Genomic DNA, 15,489 nt, shown 5'->3' with positions numbered 1-15,489 from the left:
GTTTTCGACATCAGCATTGCCAGTGCCAGGTCCTACAGTATCCAGAGACCTCTGATTCACTCTCTATTACTGTAACACACTCACAGTAGGGAACATCATCTTGCTTGACTTTGTGCAAAAAAGACGACATTGGGAAAAGAGGAATAGAGTGCGTACAGTCAACACAAAAGCAAATATGTTGTTTGCGCTAAGTCACCAACCACGTTTAACAACAAACCTTTGTTTTTTCATACATATGATTAGACTGTACAATGTGAAACCATACCACACAGTTTCAAAGTTATACTCTGGGATGGCCTAAGATGCCATTTTATGAACTCACAATAGCTCCATCTGAGAAAAGCCACCAGCACAGTGAGTCACACATTTCCACATGAATAAAAGTGCTACTGTATATCGCTGCTGCATTTCAGACAAGACTTCTGCAATTAGGTCATGAAAACAGGATTACCGCCTAATCCAAAAAAACTGTCTGTATTCTTCTGTGTAAAATTGCCTCACTTGAGGAAAATGTCCATCTCACAACACTGAAACCATTGTCTCCAGCACTGGCCATCCATTTTAAAATGTCTCTTCTGTTCCCTTCATTCATAGCTATTTTGAAGCACCAACATCACTCAACATAGGTACAGTGAGAAACCATGTACAATGCCTGATACCTCCATGTTAGAAAGAGATTTTAACATTAAAAATATATACAACACACTTGTTTTCCATCAATGGAAAACTTGTGGGTGTTCTCCCCAATGAAAAGTTATAGTTCCCCTGCTGCATACAGAGGAATGATCTATGTTAGTGGGCTAGTTTCTTTTTAACAATCAATCAATCAATCAATCAATCAATTAGTATCAATGGTCCCATTGACAGTAAAGAAATGTCAACATGTAAATAACCTGAAACATGTTTTGAGTAGTTTGACCGCATAGCCACTCTGACTCATCTTGCATAAAATGTTTTGCACAGTTCTTGCTGTAAGACTCAACCTTTGTGTGAAGTGTATAGTTGAGCTGAGTAAAGATTCACTATTCCAGTGGATAGCCTGTAACTAGAAAAATGATGTGGTTTCTGTACACAATGAGATTTCCTTTCACATTGTGATGTAAGTAGTGTAAGCTAGCTGCAGAAAGCCACAGAAAAATAAACAGGAAAGTTTAAAAGTAATCTTTCCCACTAAATCTCAGCTTCTCTGCCTTGCCAAAGAACAGGATGATATGAAGACTCAAGGACAGAGTGTAACAAAATTATATTTATATTAATATGTGTGTATATATGTGTGTATATATATATATATGTATATATGTGTATATATATATATATATATATATATATATATATATATAAACATACATACATACATACATACATACATACATACATACATATATATATATATATATATATATATATATATATATATATATATATATATATATATATATATATATATATAAACATACACACATACACATACACACACACACACACACACACACACACACACACACACACACACACACACACACACACACACACACACACACACACACACACACACACACACACACAGTGTGTGTGTGTGTGTGTGTGTGTGTGTGTGTGTGTGTGTGTGTGTGTGTGTGTGTGTGTGTGTGTGTGTGCGTGCGTGCGTGCGTGCGTGCGTGCGTGTGTGTGAGTATGTGTGTGTATGTGTAATCCCATAGTGATTATCGCTGCCAAAATTCACATTCACATTTCTGAAAAGAGTTTCCCAAACATGTGGGCAGATCTCAGCTTGACTAATTTCTTAATTCATGCTCACAATGCCCATATGATTATATTTGCTTCAAATGCTTGAAAATACGTACATAAATATTCACGATTGTGTTGTGAGATGGGAATGGAGAACATAACAAGCCCACACAGAGACTGTGTGGTCACAGGTTTCATTATTATGTCTGTTTAAATTGTGCTCACATTGTTATTGTAGAATCTGCAGATCATAATCAGAGTGCAACATATTATGAAAAAGCGGAGGACCCTTACACTGCAGAATGATGGTATTATAACTCTGTCGTCCTAATAACATAAATAAATAAATAAATTAGCAATCTCTCTTTAACCACATCTGTTCTGGTGTCACAAACTACTGGAATAATAATTTGCTTTACAGATTATATCTTTACAGTCTGTCTTATTGTGTAAAGACAGGTAACAGTTGGTTTTGCAGTTTTGCAGTGCAAATGCCATTACAATTATGAAAAAGAAAGCCTGATAATTCCAAAAATATACAATATGTACATTTTACAGTAAGATGACACCATTGAACTACTTTCACATGTGAGTTCAGTAAACACTGCATAGGTTAATGCATCACTATTACAGATGACATAGTGTTTATCATATAATGCCTCACAATAAATATTACATAAATATTTCCAATCAAACAATTATGTCATTCCCACCTTCAAGCAAACATATTTCAATGTCCATTTTGTATAATTTCATGACACGACGTGTGATGTTTAAGCAAAGAATGCAACATGTATGTAACCTAATTGTACAGGTATACATCCACTCAAGCACACACATTAATGATTAAAAAAAAATAGCAGCAAATGTATTCATGTGTACAGATGAAGTGCAAAATACGATTCCAAACAGCATAACAAAAACATGTATTGGAACGGATAAAAAATAAATAGAAACCATAAATTAATAACAATATGCAAAACAGCAAACCAAGTAAGGCTTAGAAAGACAGACTTGCAAAAAGAAACAACAAAATTACAAAAAGCATGTCTCATTTGGGCCACTGAACCAATAGAAAATCATCATTCAGGATCACTGTCGAAGATGAACCTTCATGAGGACATGAAGGATAAAAACCTCAAAGCACTGCCCACAACCACAGAGCAAGCACTGCACAGCCCATTGATGTATTATCCACCCCAATACCATTTGTCAAGGTTATTGAATGCCTTGTACTCCTTGTGCCGTCTCACGTAATCACAAGCCAGGCATGTATGCTCTGCCCAGAAATAGGCCTTCTTCACTTTAAAGTGCCGTCGCCACTCAAAGTACCTCAGGTACAGTTCCTCATTTTTGTCCAAGAGCAGCAGGTAGTCGGCCAGCTCCTTGGGTGAAGTGAAATCATCCACATGGATGAAGGCGTCCCCCTGGACAAAGTTCTCGTAGTTCTGCCTGGGTGGGCCGAGCACCACAGGCACGGCCCCTACAGACAGCGGGTTGTACAGTTTCTCAGTGATGTAGTCCTTGTGAATGGAGTTCTCAAATGCCAGGTAGAACTTACAACTGGCAATGGTGGGGAAGTAGTCTTGGTCAGAAATGTATTCCCCAAAGGCTTGTCCGTACGCATGGACCTCAATGTGTTTGTAGAGCTCATTGTAATACTTCACCCGCACGTGGTCCGGGTTCCAGTTGCTCACAATCCAACAGATCAGCTTGCTTTTGCTGGGTGGAACAAAGTCGTCATCGCCCTCCGCTGCCACAATAGACCCGTAAGGCACTTCAATGTCAGCATCCTGTCGGTAGTTGAGAGTCAGATTGAATAAGTTTTCGATCCCAGGCAGCTGGGATGAGTGAGAGGGTGACTCCAGGTTCATCCATATCCACTTCTGGAAGGATGGTCGCTGTGGCGGTGGCAAGTTGGACAGGTCAGTGCAGATGTCTCGGTGATGAATGACAACCCCATCCGACTTGTTGTATAGGTTCCTGTCTGCTGTGATGACGCAGCCGTCGATGTTGAACAGAGAGCTACAGACACTGAGATCATAGGTCTGTCCGAAGGGCCACAGCCAGACCAGCACAGTGGTCAGGTTCTTGTCACTCTTGGTGGAGAAGAGGGTTTTCACCCCATCTGTGGATGTTGTGGACTCTATGGGACCTGATAGCCAGCTGGTAGAGGGTTTAAAGTACATCAAAAACAGAGTCACAAAGCATCCCAGTAAAAAAGTACCAAGCAAAAGGGGTCGTAGAATTCTGTGGAAAGGTGCAGATGGCATAATCTGTCCTGCAAAGGAAAAACCGAGAAAGGCTGTTAAAAAATTGAAGATATGTAGTATGTCAAATCACATCATACTTTTCATTCAACATCAAATATGATTTGTGTTATATGATATATAAAGTAATAATATATAAAGCAATAATCTAGTATGATGTTTACTCTGTTTGCCAGCGCCTTGGAGGGTATGCACTTGCACTATGCACCGTAGATGCCTTGTCACTAAGCTCAGCTGTCAAATTGAATATGCTTTTATGTTCATGATACAGACCTGGTGGATTTGACTTTGTGCTGAAATCCAAGCTAGAGAAGTTGTGGGGATCGGGGGTCATGGGTCCTACATTGGGTCGACGTTGAGCTCACTCTTCTCAGTGAAGTTTGTAGGAAATGTTGCTGCTCGCAGCTGTTATAAGAGATCACAACCGCATGCAGAATAATAAGGATCCTTAATCAACACCAGAATTTTTGCTGTCTTTACTTATGATCCTAGGTTACTATTTCTATGCATTTGATATATTACTTTGTGTTGTCCTTGCTTACTGTAAAGCGCTCTGGATTAAGAGCGTCTGCAAAATACCTAAATTGTAAATTGTATAAATGGCACACAAATGCAATTCCCTGTCTGTAACCCTGAGGTTACAGACTGTCAACATGTGGACACAAACACATACAGTGAAATCCAATTGACACAAATGCACGTTCTAATTGGGTCCATTTTTACATTCTCAGAGTTAAATTAACAAATATGATTTTAATGTGTAAATGAATAGTATGATTTACTTTCGTATTCACTAATTGAGAGTGAATAAGGAGAATAAACAGAAAACACCACCAAAGCAGACATGTAACATGCAAGTTGTTTTTTGACAGACATATAAGAGAATACTGCCATCTTAAGGCTGGAGAGAGTAGAAAGGCTCAATGACTCTCCCAAGTCTCTGGGGCTCAACACACCTGCATGTTGCATAAAGAGGCCATACAAGCAGACAGAGATGCCAAGTCTAGAGGAGACCTCGATAGACCCCGTTTCACTCTATACCTCTTTGAAAAAGCTATAAATTACAACTGCAGAGTCTCTTGAACCCATCTGTTCTAATTAGACCTACACAATGGTTCACATAGAGCAATTGGACCTATTTCTGACAGTCCTGTTAGTATGTCATTCTTGCATAGGCCACTACTGTACAAGCAGCTGTGAATTAGCAGAGTTCCATGTTCATGCTGAACAACCAGGGTAAGATGAATCTAACTCTGGTATCAATATATTTTCATATAATAGGTACAAATCCTCTTACACCGTTGAAGACACTTTCTGTAGCAGCGATAATGCTCAATGCTTTGCATAGAATGTGGCACATGTAGACTATGTAGTACTATATGTATCCTTGCACACAATAAAGGAGAAATAAAATACTGTTGAAGTTTTCTGGTGTGTTTTTGGCAAGTAGGCTATGCAGTTGAGTGAGGTCAGAAGCATAAGTGTAGGGTGTTCAGAGTAGCACTCCCTTTTCCTTATAATTATGTCTGAACTGTATATCTAACAAATAACACTAGAATAAGACACGTGTGAAGCCCCTGCCTTCATTCAGATTTTGAACAAACTGCCTGGGTTCTGCCAAATGCATTGTGAGATATTTGGGACACTGAAAGAGCACCGCATGGGTGAGTAGTCTGCAGGGCAACGTTGAACTGACCGAGAAAAACTGAAAAATACAATTAGGTAGCATCACTAATGAAGGGGTGCACGGGTGATTGCTTGAGGTGGTTCTAATAGCCTAATTTAGCCTATAGACGTAGGCCTACAATGCCATGATGGAAATATGTACTAATTTACCCAGGGCAATAAGACATATTTCATTTCATGTTTCTATTTAATTCTTAAAGGAAGGCCAAAGGCATGGCTTTCAAAAGGGCATCCCATCCAAGGTGAGAATTAATATTCGGGCACTATATAAGCTCTGAAGGTCATTTCAAAAGGCTATGGTAACCAAGGCGCATATACTTAAAACGGGTGTCATTGTCGGTATATGGCATTTAAGTTGATGAGAATAAGAATGTCTGGCAGTGACTGCATAATGTTACCTATAAAAACGCCCTTTGCGCACCCAAGACGCGCACAATATAAATAATAGGACAGCTGTGACAAAAGTATTTGCGATGAAAACACTACCAGCAACGTTATCTACAACGATCAGAGTGACAACATCGATGTGAAAGCTTTTAATGATCCCTTAGGGAAATGTGCCAGTTCCCCAACCCTAAATAGCCAATAGAAAAAAACTCAATAGTAGGCTATAACAGAAAATAAGCTATATGTCTATGAATGTCAATGCATTTTTTTATTTTTATATATAGCTATAATTTCTAATTAGCATACGATGGTTTTGGTTGCAAAACACAGGCTGCTGCTGTTGTGCCATGGATGGAGTGCAGTGGAAAATAGCCATACATTTCACTCACCATCTCGACAGACGTGAATAAAAAAAGGCATTTCGTCTCGTTTCCTCGACAGGGTCGTTTCTCTCAGTCAAAGACACCTTGCAGCAACATACCGGAGGTATGCGGAATCAGGATCGAACGAATGTTTGTGCCGGTGGCCGAATTCGTTGGAATAGATTCAGATGATGAGCCCATCAGATCCATCGTCCTGATCCCGAAAGCCGCTACCTTGCAATGGGAGTAGGCTATGCTTTTCTCACTCTATTGCAAAGAATCACAATGGCTAGAATTCTAAATAGATGCAAAAACCTGATGGCTATCTAATACACTCCTCCTGCCCTGAAGACCAGATTCATCATTTGGTGGTTGTGTGTGTGTGTGTGTGTGAGGACGCCATGTATGCTGATGCTCTGGGATGTGATGCGATGTGGAATAATTCCCTACTGGCTGCCCATGCGCTACCTTAGCCTACTCTGTTTACCGACAATGCAGCTGCAGGCTGCAGCTCAGCCTCGGTGTGTAGGGAGGAAGGATGCTGAGATTTTAATTCATTAATGATTTAATGTTAGACTTTATATTCATGATGGGGTTATGAGATCTCCATCTGAAAACGACTCAAATTATGTACACGCTGGCGCAGTTTAACCACTTAAACCCCATACGGGTGACTGGAGGAGTCCCTCAGGGACCTATGCTAGTGTATTTTCGGTTTTCTGTTATTGTGGGGAAAGCTTTTTGCAGAAAATAGCCGATCGACAAGCTCACAATGCAATGCATCATGCAACGCTTGTCGATCGGCTATTTTCAGCGAAAGCTTTCCCCACGACACACTCTCTCTCTCTCTCTCTCTCTCTCTCTCTCTCTCTCTCTCTGCCAAACAAGATTTGGTTTGTCTCTTTAATGGACATAATTGTGACAGTGGCTCTGGATATGATGATTAAGCAGCCTATTTGGACAGCCTGACATTTGTCCTGGGCTGTCCCGAAGACGTGGCTGTTCGCATCACAGAGGATGGTTGTGGGCAGTCCAAGATGAATCATAAGACGGGCTTGCTTAGGGTTGTGATCCTATCTCTCTACCATACTGTAGGTGGTGCTTCTGCAAGCAAGCGACGAGCTCTGAGAACAAGATGACAGCACTGCAGTGTCATTCATAGACATGTTCTTAAGTTTAGCTATTAAATACTCATAATAAAGAATATACTGTATTATGTATACTTTTGCACAAGCTACTATACGTGACCGGAATATGTCATCATGGAAATATATAGATGAAGTAAGATGGGATATAGACACAAAATAGGGAATAGGGACATATAGAAAACATGATGTTCTAACAAGCATGAGGACAGTTCAACAGTGGCATCCTGTATCCTTGGGCCTGTAGAAAGGAGAGCACCTGGCACCTGCATGGGTGTCAGAAACACATGACATATCTGCTTACACAGTGTTTGAGTATATTTACAAGATCGTGTTCAGTTACTGGGATGTGGGTCAATCCTCATGTATTACAACACTTAGGAGTCATTCAAATAAAAATGTTTATTTCTCTGAAATGTCAACTGACAGGCACATCATATACACACATAGGAGCCAACCAGTGCCCAAGCACCTGCCCCTTGCTTTGATATAAGAAAATGCCCATTTTGCCTGCATAACTTCTCTCTGATTTATCTCTCTCTTGCTGGACCACATTTACTCTCTCATTCTCATTCAGAAATAGACTTTTGTTTAGTTTTACCTTCCTGATAAGTCTGGTTTTAGCAAGAAAAGGGACTGGCGTGCTCAACTCAAATATATCTTCAGATCGGTGCCGCTGCCAACCAAAAGGCACGAGAAAGCAAATTAAGTCATCAGTATTTGCAAATAATGTAACACTTTCAATAATGGCCAAAAGTTAACAGCCCTAGACCTTCCTCAGAATTTCTGAGGTGGGTATGAAGTCTGGTTTACATGGCTATCTTATCTATCGCATAGTATGCACATGATGCCCAAAATTGTGAAAGGGGCAGAGGCACCTGCCCTCCCAGAAGTCTTTGCATAGCCCTGCACCTGCCCTCCCAAAAGTCTTTGCATAGCCCTGTCAACTCTAGAAAGAAAATAAACAGAAGAAAACTAAGAACATGTTTTTGTGTATTTTCTTAAGCAGGGAAAAGTTTATTGATGACCTCGGGTTAGTTGTAGTCAGAATTTGTGTCCATGCAAAATGTATTCTTGGTGTCGATGAAGGAAGTCTATATCAGTGATGAAACCTAGGCATTACCTCTGCATGGCCTAGATGGATTGTGGTGTAAAACAAAGAAAAAGTAGGTGTGATACTTTAAATTAAGTGACTTCTTCAAGAGCAAAACATAATTGCAAATAAATTTGTCTTCTGAAATGATCTTCATTATAACTATGTTCATGCTTTTTTCCCCACCTGTCCCCAGCATTACCATCTCCTGCGCTCGCCACTAAATATTGCTGCCCATTTGCGAGTCATCTCCAGATAAACTGATGGCTTGTTTGGCGAGTAGTCTAGATATACATTCTGACTTGTTTTTGGAACCGCCATTTCTATTTGAGTCCCCTCATGCCATTCATTAAAAGATGTTATTGAGATGATATCGGGCTTGGCTTCCAAGGCAGCACTCAGTGCCGTTTCATAGTACTTTCCATTAATGCGGTTTCGGGTGTTTTGGAAGTTCCAGGGTCTAATACTCGTGTCAATGTACCCAGGGCCTACGCTAGGGACAAATATCAGATCGTTGACCTCGCAGAATGTTTTAATAGACTCCCAATTGCGATGCGTGGAGCCATAGGAAAACCCATTGGTGGCAAAGTATGTATAGAGTCCATCAAAGCCAGCAGTCAAGATGTCCCTCTTGTGTTTCTCTTCGACCAGCAGGGCAATGAAGATGGCATCATACAGGGTATCCCTGATGCTGTGGCTCCCTGTGTGCTTTAGCAGTATGGCCCACTGTTCAGAGTTCAGCAAGTAGGAGTCATACACATAGAACAAAGGCAAAAGCTTCCCAGTGTTTGTCCTGTGTCTGTAGAAGGCAGGGTGTTTTCCATAACTGAGGAGGGAAGAGTTACCAAATAAATCTAAAAAAATCTAAAAAAATAATAAATTGAAACAGGATGAGTCATGGGAACAGATAGGCTCATGAGGTAACTGTCATCATTGCTTTATATCTGAATCAATAAATCTGACTGTTTGGAACCAAATGGTACTTTGACGGATCCCATATTGAGAGTATTGATGTTAATGTGACAATAGAAAAATGACAACACACTATTACTCACTTATCAATGATGTACTTGATGTTAGCTAACATTGTGGCCTCATCTCTCCCTTGGTATGGTTCGATGTGAAAAGCCACCTGTATTTAAACAAATGATCAACAGTGGCAAGAATCTTGCTCATTATTATGAATAGATGTTTATATGTCTTAATTTATATTCATGTTTCCGGAATTTTAAAAAGTATATTTTAAGCATTTCATCAGATGTATAACAGAGCAGACAACCAACAAACACGATCCACACACCTTTACATAGTATTTAAGTGCCACATCCAGCAACAACGGCACAATGTCATCTGTAGGCTCACCATTGTCGTCCTTCCTACCAGGAGGGTACCAGGAAACAGCAAGAACACCTGAAAAAGTAGTTGGATCAATGGATTTATCATTTAAAAAATAAATAAAGGAGATCCAGTCATTTTGTTCATCTAGGTCCTAGGATTATTATTTTATTATTATGTTTATTGTTTGTATTTCACAAGTCACTTGTGAAATACAAACAATAAAAATAATAATAAAATAATAATCCTACATCTAAATAAGGAAACGTCACACTCTCTGTTCCGCATGGTTCTCCTCAGTGGGTTGAGGAATTGATCTCAGCTTGCACACGGGCATTGAGAATTAGCACATGCAGATAGTGAGGAAGCCCGTTTTGCACTTTCCCAAAATGTAAGCCGTTTATTACCGTTTTTGCGAAAACGCCAGAGATTGGGTGTTCGTGAATGAGAACGAAGGTGCAGCTCAGCTCAGCTCAGCCTTACTGTGTGTGTGTTTAACTGTCGGAGCAAGGCAGAGATCGAGTCATAGGAACACATGGCTGTTATATTTTGCCAACTGAGTTTTGAAACTCTAAATATTTAGAATCAATACACAGTGCATAACCCATAAAAGTCTGCAAATACTTTGAGTGCTCACATCCCCGGGTATGGACTAGTATATAATAAAAAAAACATTCAAAGGAGGCGGTCAGTGACTACCCATCTTTAACAGGGAACCATACTTGATTTCAGCGTATGTGTCAAAAACGTTCTAACAGCATGAAATCTAATTTTGGTACAAAGTAAAGTACAATAACATAACCATGAGGTTTAGACTGGAGGAAGCCAAGGTACACCACATACGTTCTCTCGCTGCCTTACCAATCGCTGCTGTTCGCAGCTGCTGCATGTGAGCCTCTATAACAGAGGGGTCTTTGGAGCTGTAAGCCCCCACGGCTGGATAGAAACTGGCCCCAATATCATCAGGTGGGCTGTGTCTCCCTTGTGGATATCCCTGGGCCACTTTGGAGTCCCAGTGAGGCAGCTGTGGGTGATCCCAGTGAATGTATTTGCCATCAAACTGTGGGTTACCATACCAGGTATAGTAGAAGACATGGAGGTTGTAGTTGGGAGGAGAGAACTTCCTAAGTGTAGCTTCCAGCTCTGCACCCTTATTCCCTGAGTGAGCAGTGTCTGTCATTTTGGTCCGATCGACAGCCTTGTTTTCTCTCTTAACTTGAATCTCATTATTTACAACTCCTCTGACCTCTGGGAACGGTTCAAGACTGTCAGAGTTGCCAAATGGCGAATCCTGCAGTGCAAAGGACTTTAAGACCACTGTTACTATGAATGTGAGCAGCACCAAGCCAATTAATGTGATGCAAGATTTGCGCCTCAACCTTGCCATTCTTCAGTTGACACATGAGGTTTTCCACAATAGACTGTCAAGGGAACAGAAAAGGGCTTTTGGACACAGTTCCACTGGAACTTGGCAGCTGGATCTTTGCTTGGCCTAGGATATTAAACAAATATAGGTTGTAGAGAAAGAGAGAGAGTTAGTTGGTTGTTTGAAAACGATGTAAGCACAAGATGGAATGTTAACATGGCCAAGCTTCATGGTTGCAAAATTGAGAACTATGGAGCTGGCCAAAATAAACAATAAATATATCAAGTATGCAGGAATATCCCCATATGCACACATGCACAATTAAAGGGATATTTCACTTTCAAACATGTTTGAAAGTGAAACATCCCTTTAAATTAATAAAAACCCATTATGTATGGCATAGTGCATAGCCAGTAATTTTGTTAAGTGAATTTACAGTTTAATTCTATTTTAACTTTGAAGAACACCTGCCAAGTGACTGAGCAGTGCACTCATACTATGCGGAAGTTTGATAAAAGAAGATAGTCTATTAACCCCGCACACATTATCAACAATTACCCACACATACAAAACACATGAAATAATAAGGTTACTTAAAATTCTACCTGCATACTTAGTCTGGCTAAAAGACGAACTTGTAGACGACCTGTCAACAACAGCTCAGCAAAATCAGAAGGCTATATCGATTTTCCACTCGACACTCTGATAACCATGCTAAGCTATTTGAAGCATAGCATGGCTAGCTTTAAGAAATAAACCCGTAAAACGCCGTTTGTTAAATTAAACAGCCAATCTATTCATATCGAGAAATATCAAGTCCTCGTAATTTAGTGTACTATTATTTTCACTGCATGGGATGTACATGTACGACCACAGTTGTGTGTACAGTAAGCTCAAAGCAATAGGTTTTGATGATACGTCAGTGAACTGGATGAGATCCTACCTGGAAGGGAGGGAGCAAGTGGTGGAAGTAAACGGCACCCAGTCCCCCCCCCTCCCTGTGACTTGTGGTGTCCCACAAGGAAGTATACTAGGACCTTTACTGTTCCTGATATATGTGAATGACATGTCATCGGCCTGCGACTGCAAGCTGTTCCTGTTCGCAGATGACTCGGCCCTGCTAGTCTCGGACAGGGACAGGCTGCAGGTTGAGAAAACTCTCAGCTCCGAACTCAACAAGATCTGCATCTGGCTCTCTGACAACAAACTTTCATTACACCTGGGTAAAACTGAATCCATCCTCTTTGGGTCCAGTCCTAACCTTAGCAAGGCAGAGAGTTTCACGATCAAAGTGGGTGATAATGTCATCAAAAGAAAGGATGAAATTACCTACCTGGGCTCCATCTTGGAGGCAAACCTCTCCGGTAACAAAAACGCCGAAAAAGTGATCAAAAATGTCAACCGAACAACACGCTATTTGTGGAGGATTGATCGCCTAGTCAGTAAGAATACTCTGAAGATTCTTGCAGGGGCCCTCATTCAAGGTCATTATGATTATGCATGCACTTCATGGTATCACAACACCTCCAAGGCCTTAAAAACAAGGCTCCAAACATCCCAAAACAAACTTGTAAGGCTACTTCTTGGCCTCAATCACAGAACCCATCTAACCCCTGCTCATTTTGCTAGGATTGGATGGCTTAGGGCTGAGGACAGAGTACAGCAACTTGCTATGGGCCTGGTCTTCAAGATACACCACAACATTGGGATCCCCCTGTATTTGTCAAAATACTTCAAAAATGTTAATGAAGTCCATGATCATAACACCAGAGGCAGCTCCACTGATCATGTTCAACCCAGATTTGGCTCAACTAAGGGTATGAACTCATTCTCATGCTATTCATCAAAAATGTGGAATGCCCTACCAAAAGGAGTAAAGGAGTGTAAAACCCTACTCACTTTCAAAACTGCCCTAAAGATACACCTTCAGGAGGCTGCAATTCGAAAATGGCCCCTGTCTAAGTCTTAACCTACCCCTCCCTACCCCCCCCCCCCCCTCTTTCATTCTCCTCTTTTGTATATATATATTTTTCTCTCGTCATACCAGTAACCTGAAAGCTGATTGTATGACATTCTGTATAGTAGTGTGTATATCTGCCTGCCTCTTATATTCCATCATGATTTGTGTGCATGGGGTCCTCATCTTAAACAAGCGTAATGCTTAATGAGGGTTTCCAGTTTAGTAGACCTTGTATTGTGAATTTGTACTTCCATGTACTGTTATGTACTGTCATGTACTATTCTCATGTCTTTCTAAATAAACTACATCAATCAATCAATCACAGCTGGAAAGCAGTGTTGCCATAGTTTGAGAGAGAAATAAGCAAAAAGGTTTGGGAAAACAAGCCCTAAAGAAGCAACTTACCCACATGAGCACTTTAAAGTTCAAACCTATATGCATCGGCTATTTGAAAATAGCTGATCTATCGCGACGCGTTGTGAGTTTGTAGATCTGCTGTTTTCAAAAACTCTTGCAATAAAATCTGGAATATTTTGAATATTTTCGAAACATTCTAACAACACAAATGCTCCCTGGGGCTGGGCACAAAACATTTATGAAAATATTTGAGAACCACTGGTTTCAATAACAATTAAAACATTTGGAGGCAAGTCTAAATAAGCAAGTACATTTTAGAAACAAGCCAAAAAAATAAACGAAAACCGCAACCACCTATTCTTACATGTAGCTTTACAGAAAAAGAAGCACAAAGTCACTTATAATAAGCCGACATGGCAACACTGCTGGAAAGCGCTTTCACTTGTATAATTGGTCAACGACGGTGTCGCGCGCAGAAAATAGCAGATCTACAAGCTCACAACGCGTCACATCGCGACGCGTTGCGAGCTTGTAGATCTGCTATTTCCGGGACATCGTCGTACGACCGAGCGTGTGACGTCACGTTAAGGCTGCGTTCCAGACCTGCGCTAAAATCAGTGCGCAGTTGTATATCACAGATCTGTTACCACTACCTGCGGCTGCATGTAACACCATTTATTACATATATAGATTTGTAGTTGTGCTCAGTGGTGTAAAGTAACTAAGTACATTTACTCAAGTGTACTTAAGTACAATTGAGGTATTTTTACTTTTACTTTACTGGAGTATTTCCAATTTTCATTATTTTTGTATTTTTGTAATGATATTTGAACTGTGGTGCCACTATATATGTCTATGAATTGAATACCAAGGCCCTCATTGGAAACAAGTCCGCAAGGACTTTTATGAACGGACCTGTTAGACAAAGTATTTTAAATGTAACTGTGCTGTTTTACATTTTTTTGCCTAATAAAATATTCAATCAATCAAATTACTTAGGCCTACTTCTACTCCACTACATCTCAGAGCAGGCAAATATTATACTTTTACTCCACTACAATTATTTGACAACTGTAGTTACTTTGTAGATTTTGATTGTTATTATTATTATTATTATTATTATTATTATTATTACAATACATTGAGGCACTCACAATGCGACACATTTGTAGATCTATTTTCAAAAGATTTGAAAACTTGTGAAATGGGACATTCTGCTTTAGGTACTTTAAGTACATTTTGACACCAATACTTTTGTACTTTTTTAAAAATTCCGTGCTTTAACCACCAACAATTAAGTCTAACCACATCGCCCCCATTCGTTCGGGAGGGTACATTACATTAACCTGCACAAGTCAAGACAGGTCCTTAAAACTTAACGTAAATACACTTTATTTTACGCACAGCGCACCATAATAACGTATTAATAAGAAACCACCTGTATCAACACAACACCAAAATAAGAATCCATATGGTGTTGTGAAAACTAATTAAACCCGTTAAAGTTTTGGGAAAAAAAACCTTCCGTTGTGTTTATTTGCATATTTTCACTGCATATTTGGCACAGTCACTGTGAAGTTGTGGACGTTAACGCTGGAAATATAACGTAAGTCAATTAGCCTATCAGTTGGCTACTTTTTCCATCAGGCTGTTTATTTTAATAGCAACCTTTTTATTGCAGTTATAGCCAAATTTGTGTTATCAATGACACCAGTTAGTTACTAGCTTGCTAGCTATATTTATTTTTGATTGATTGATTGATTATACTTCATTAACAGTTTGCAATTGGTACAGAGGTGC

The 15,489-nt window shown here is 40.0% G+C and overlaps 2 protein-coding genes across 3 annotated transcripts; both read right to left on the bottom strand.

The window, feature by feature from the left end:
- Nucleotides 1-2,851: 2,851 nt before the first annotated feature.
- On the bottom strand, nucleotides 2,852-6,659 carry fut9a (fucosyltransferase 9a). Its single transcript, XM_080414065.1, has 3 exons — nucleotides 6,461-6,659; nucleotides 4,272-4,403; nucleotides 2,852-4,009 (listed from the first exon to the last, which is right to left on the bottom strand). The coding sequence occupies exons 2-3, from the start codon at nucleotides 4,330-4,332 to the stop codon at nucleotides 2,919-2,921; spliced, it is 1,152 nt and encodes a 383-aa protein (XP_080270191.1). The 5' UTR covers nucleotides 4,333-4,403; nucleotides 6,461-6,659; the 3' UTR covers nucleotides 2,852-2,918.
- Nucleotides 6,660-7,961: 1,302 nt separating this feature from the next.
- On the bottom strand, nucleotides 7,962-13,674 carry manea (mannosidase, endo-alpha). Of its 2 annotated transcripts, none has more exons than XM_080413305.1 (6): nucleotides 13,656-13,674; nucleotides 11,978-12,264; nucleotides 10,868-11,498; nucleotides 9,972-10,081; nucleotides 9,727-9,803; nucleotides 7,962-9,497 (listed from the first exon to the last, which is right to left on the bottom strand). In XM_080413305.1, the coding sequence occupies exons 3-6, from the start codon at nucleotides 11,391-11,393 to the stop codon at nucleotides 8,870-8,872; spliced, it is 1,341 nt and encodes a 446-aa protein (XP_080269431.1). In that variant the 5' UTR covers nucleotides 11,394-11,498; nucleotides 11,978-12,264; nucleotides 13,656-13,674; the 3' UTR covers nucleotides 7,962-8,869. The 2 variants fall into 2 exon arrangements, with proteins under 2 accessions (XP_080269431.1, XP_080269432.1); XM_080413306.1 differs by having other exon boundaries at nucleotides 11,986-12,264.
- Nucleotides 13,675-15,489: the final 1,815 nt, after the last annotated feature.

The sequence above is a fragment of the Gymnoscopelus braueri genome, assembly GCF_963280865.1.
Source record: "Gymnoscopelus braueri genome assembly, chromosome: 19".
Classification (NCBI taxonomy): Eukaryota; Metazoa; Chordata; class Actinopteri; order Myctophiformes; family Myctophidae; genus Gymnoscopelus; species Gymnoscopelus braueri.
This window is presented reverse-complemented; position numbering and strand designations above follow the sequence as displayed.

What these genes read in the sequence shown, in the direction of transcription:
- fut9a (XM_080414065.1), bottom strand. Translation starts at nt 4,332, where the DNA reads ATGACCCCCGATCCCCACAACTTCTCTAGCTTGGATTTCAGCACAAAG. An exon ending in CACAAAGTCAAATCCACCAG is followed by an intron (nt 4,010 to 4,271) that starts GTCTGTATCATG and finishes TTTCCTTTGCAG; the next exon opens with GACAGATTATGCCATCTGCA.
- manea (XM_080413305.1), bottom strand. Translation starts at nt 11,393, where the DNA reads ATGGCAAGGTTGAGGCGCAAATCTTGCATCACATTAATTGGCTTGGTG. An exon ending in CACTTAAATACTATGTAAAG is followed by an intron (nt 9,804 to 9,971) that starts GTGTGTGGATCG and finishes GTTTAAATACAG; the next exon opens with GTGGCTTTTCACATCGAACC. An exon ending in ATCAAGTACATCATTGATAA is followed by an intron (nt 9,498 to 9,726) that starts GTGAGTAATAGT and finishes TTCCCTCCTCAG; the next exon opens with TTATGGAAAACACCCTGCCT.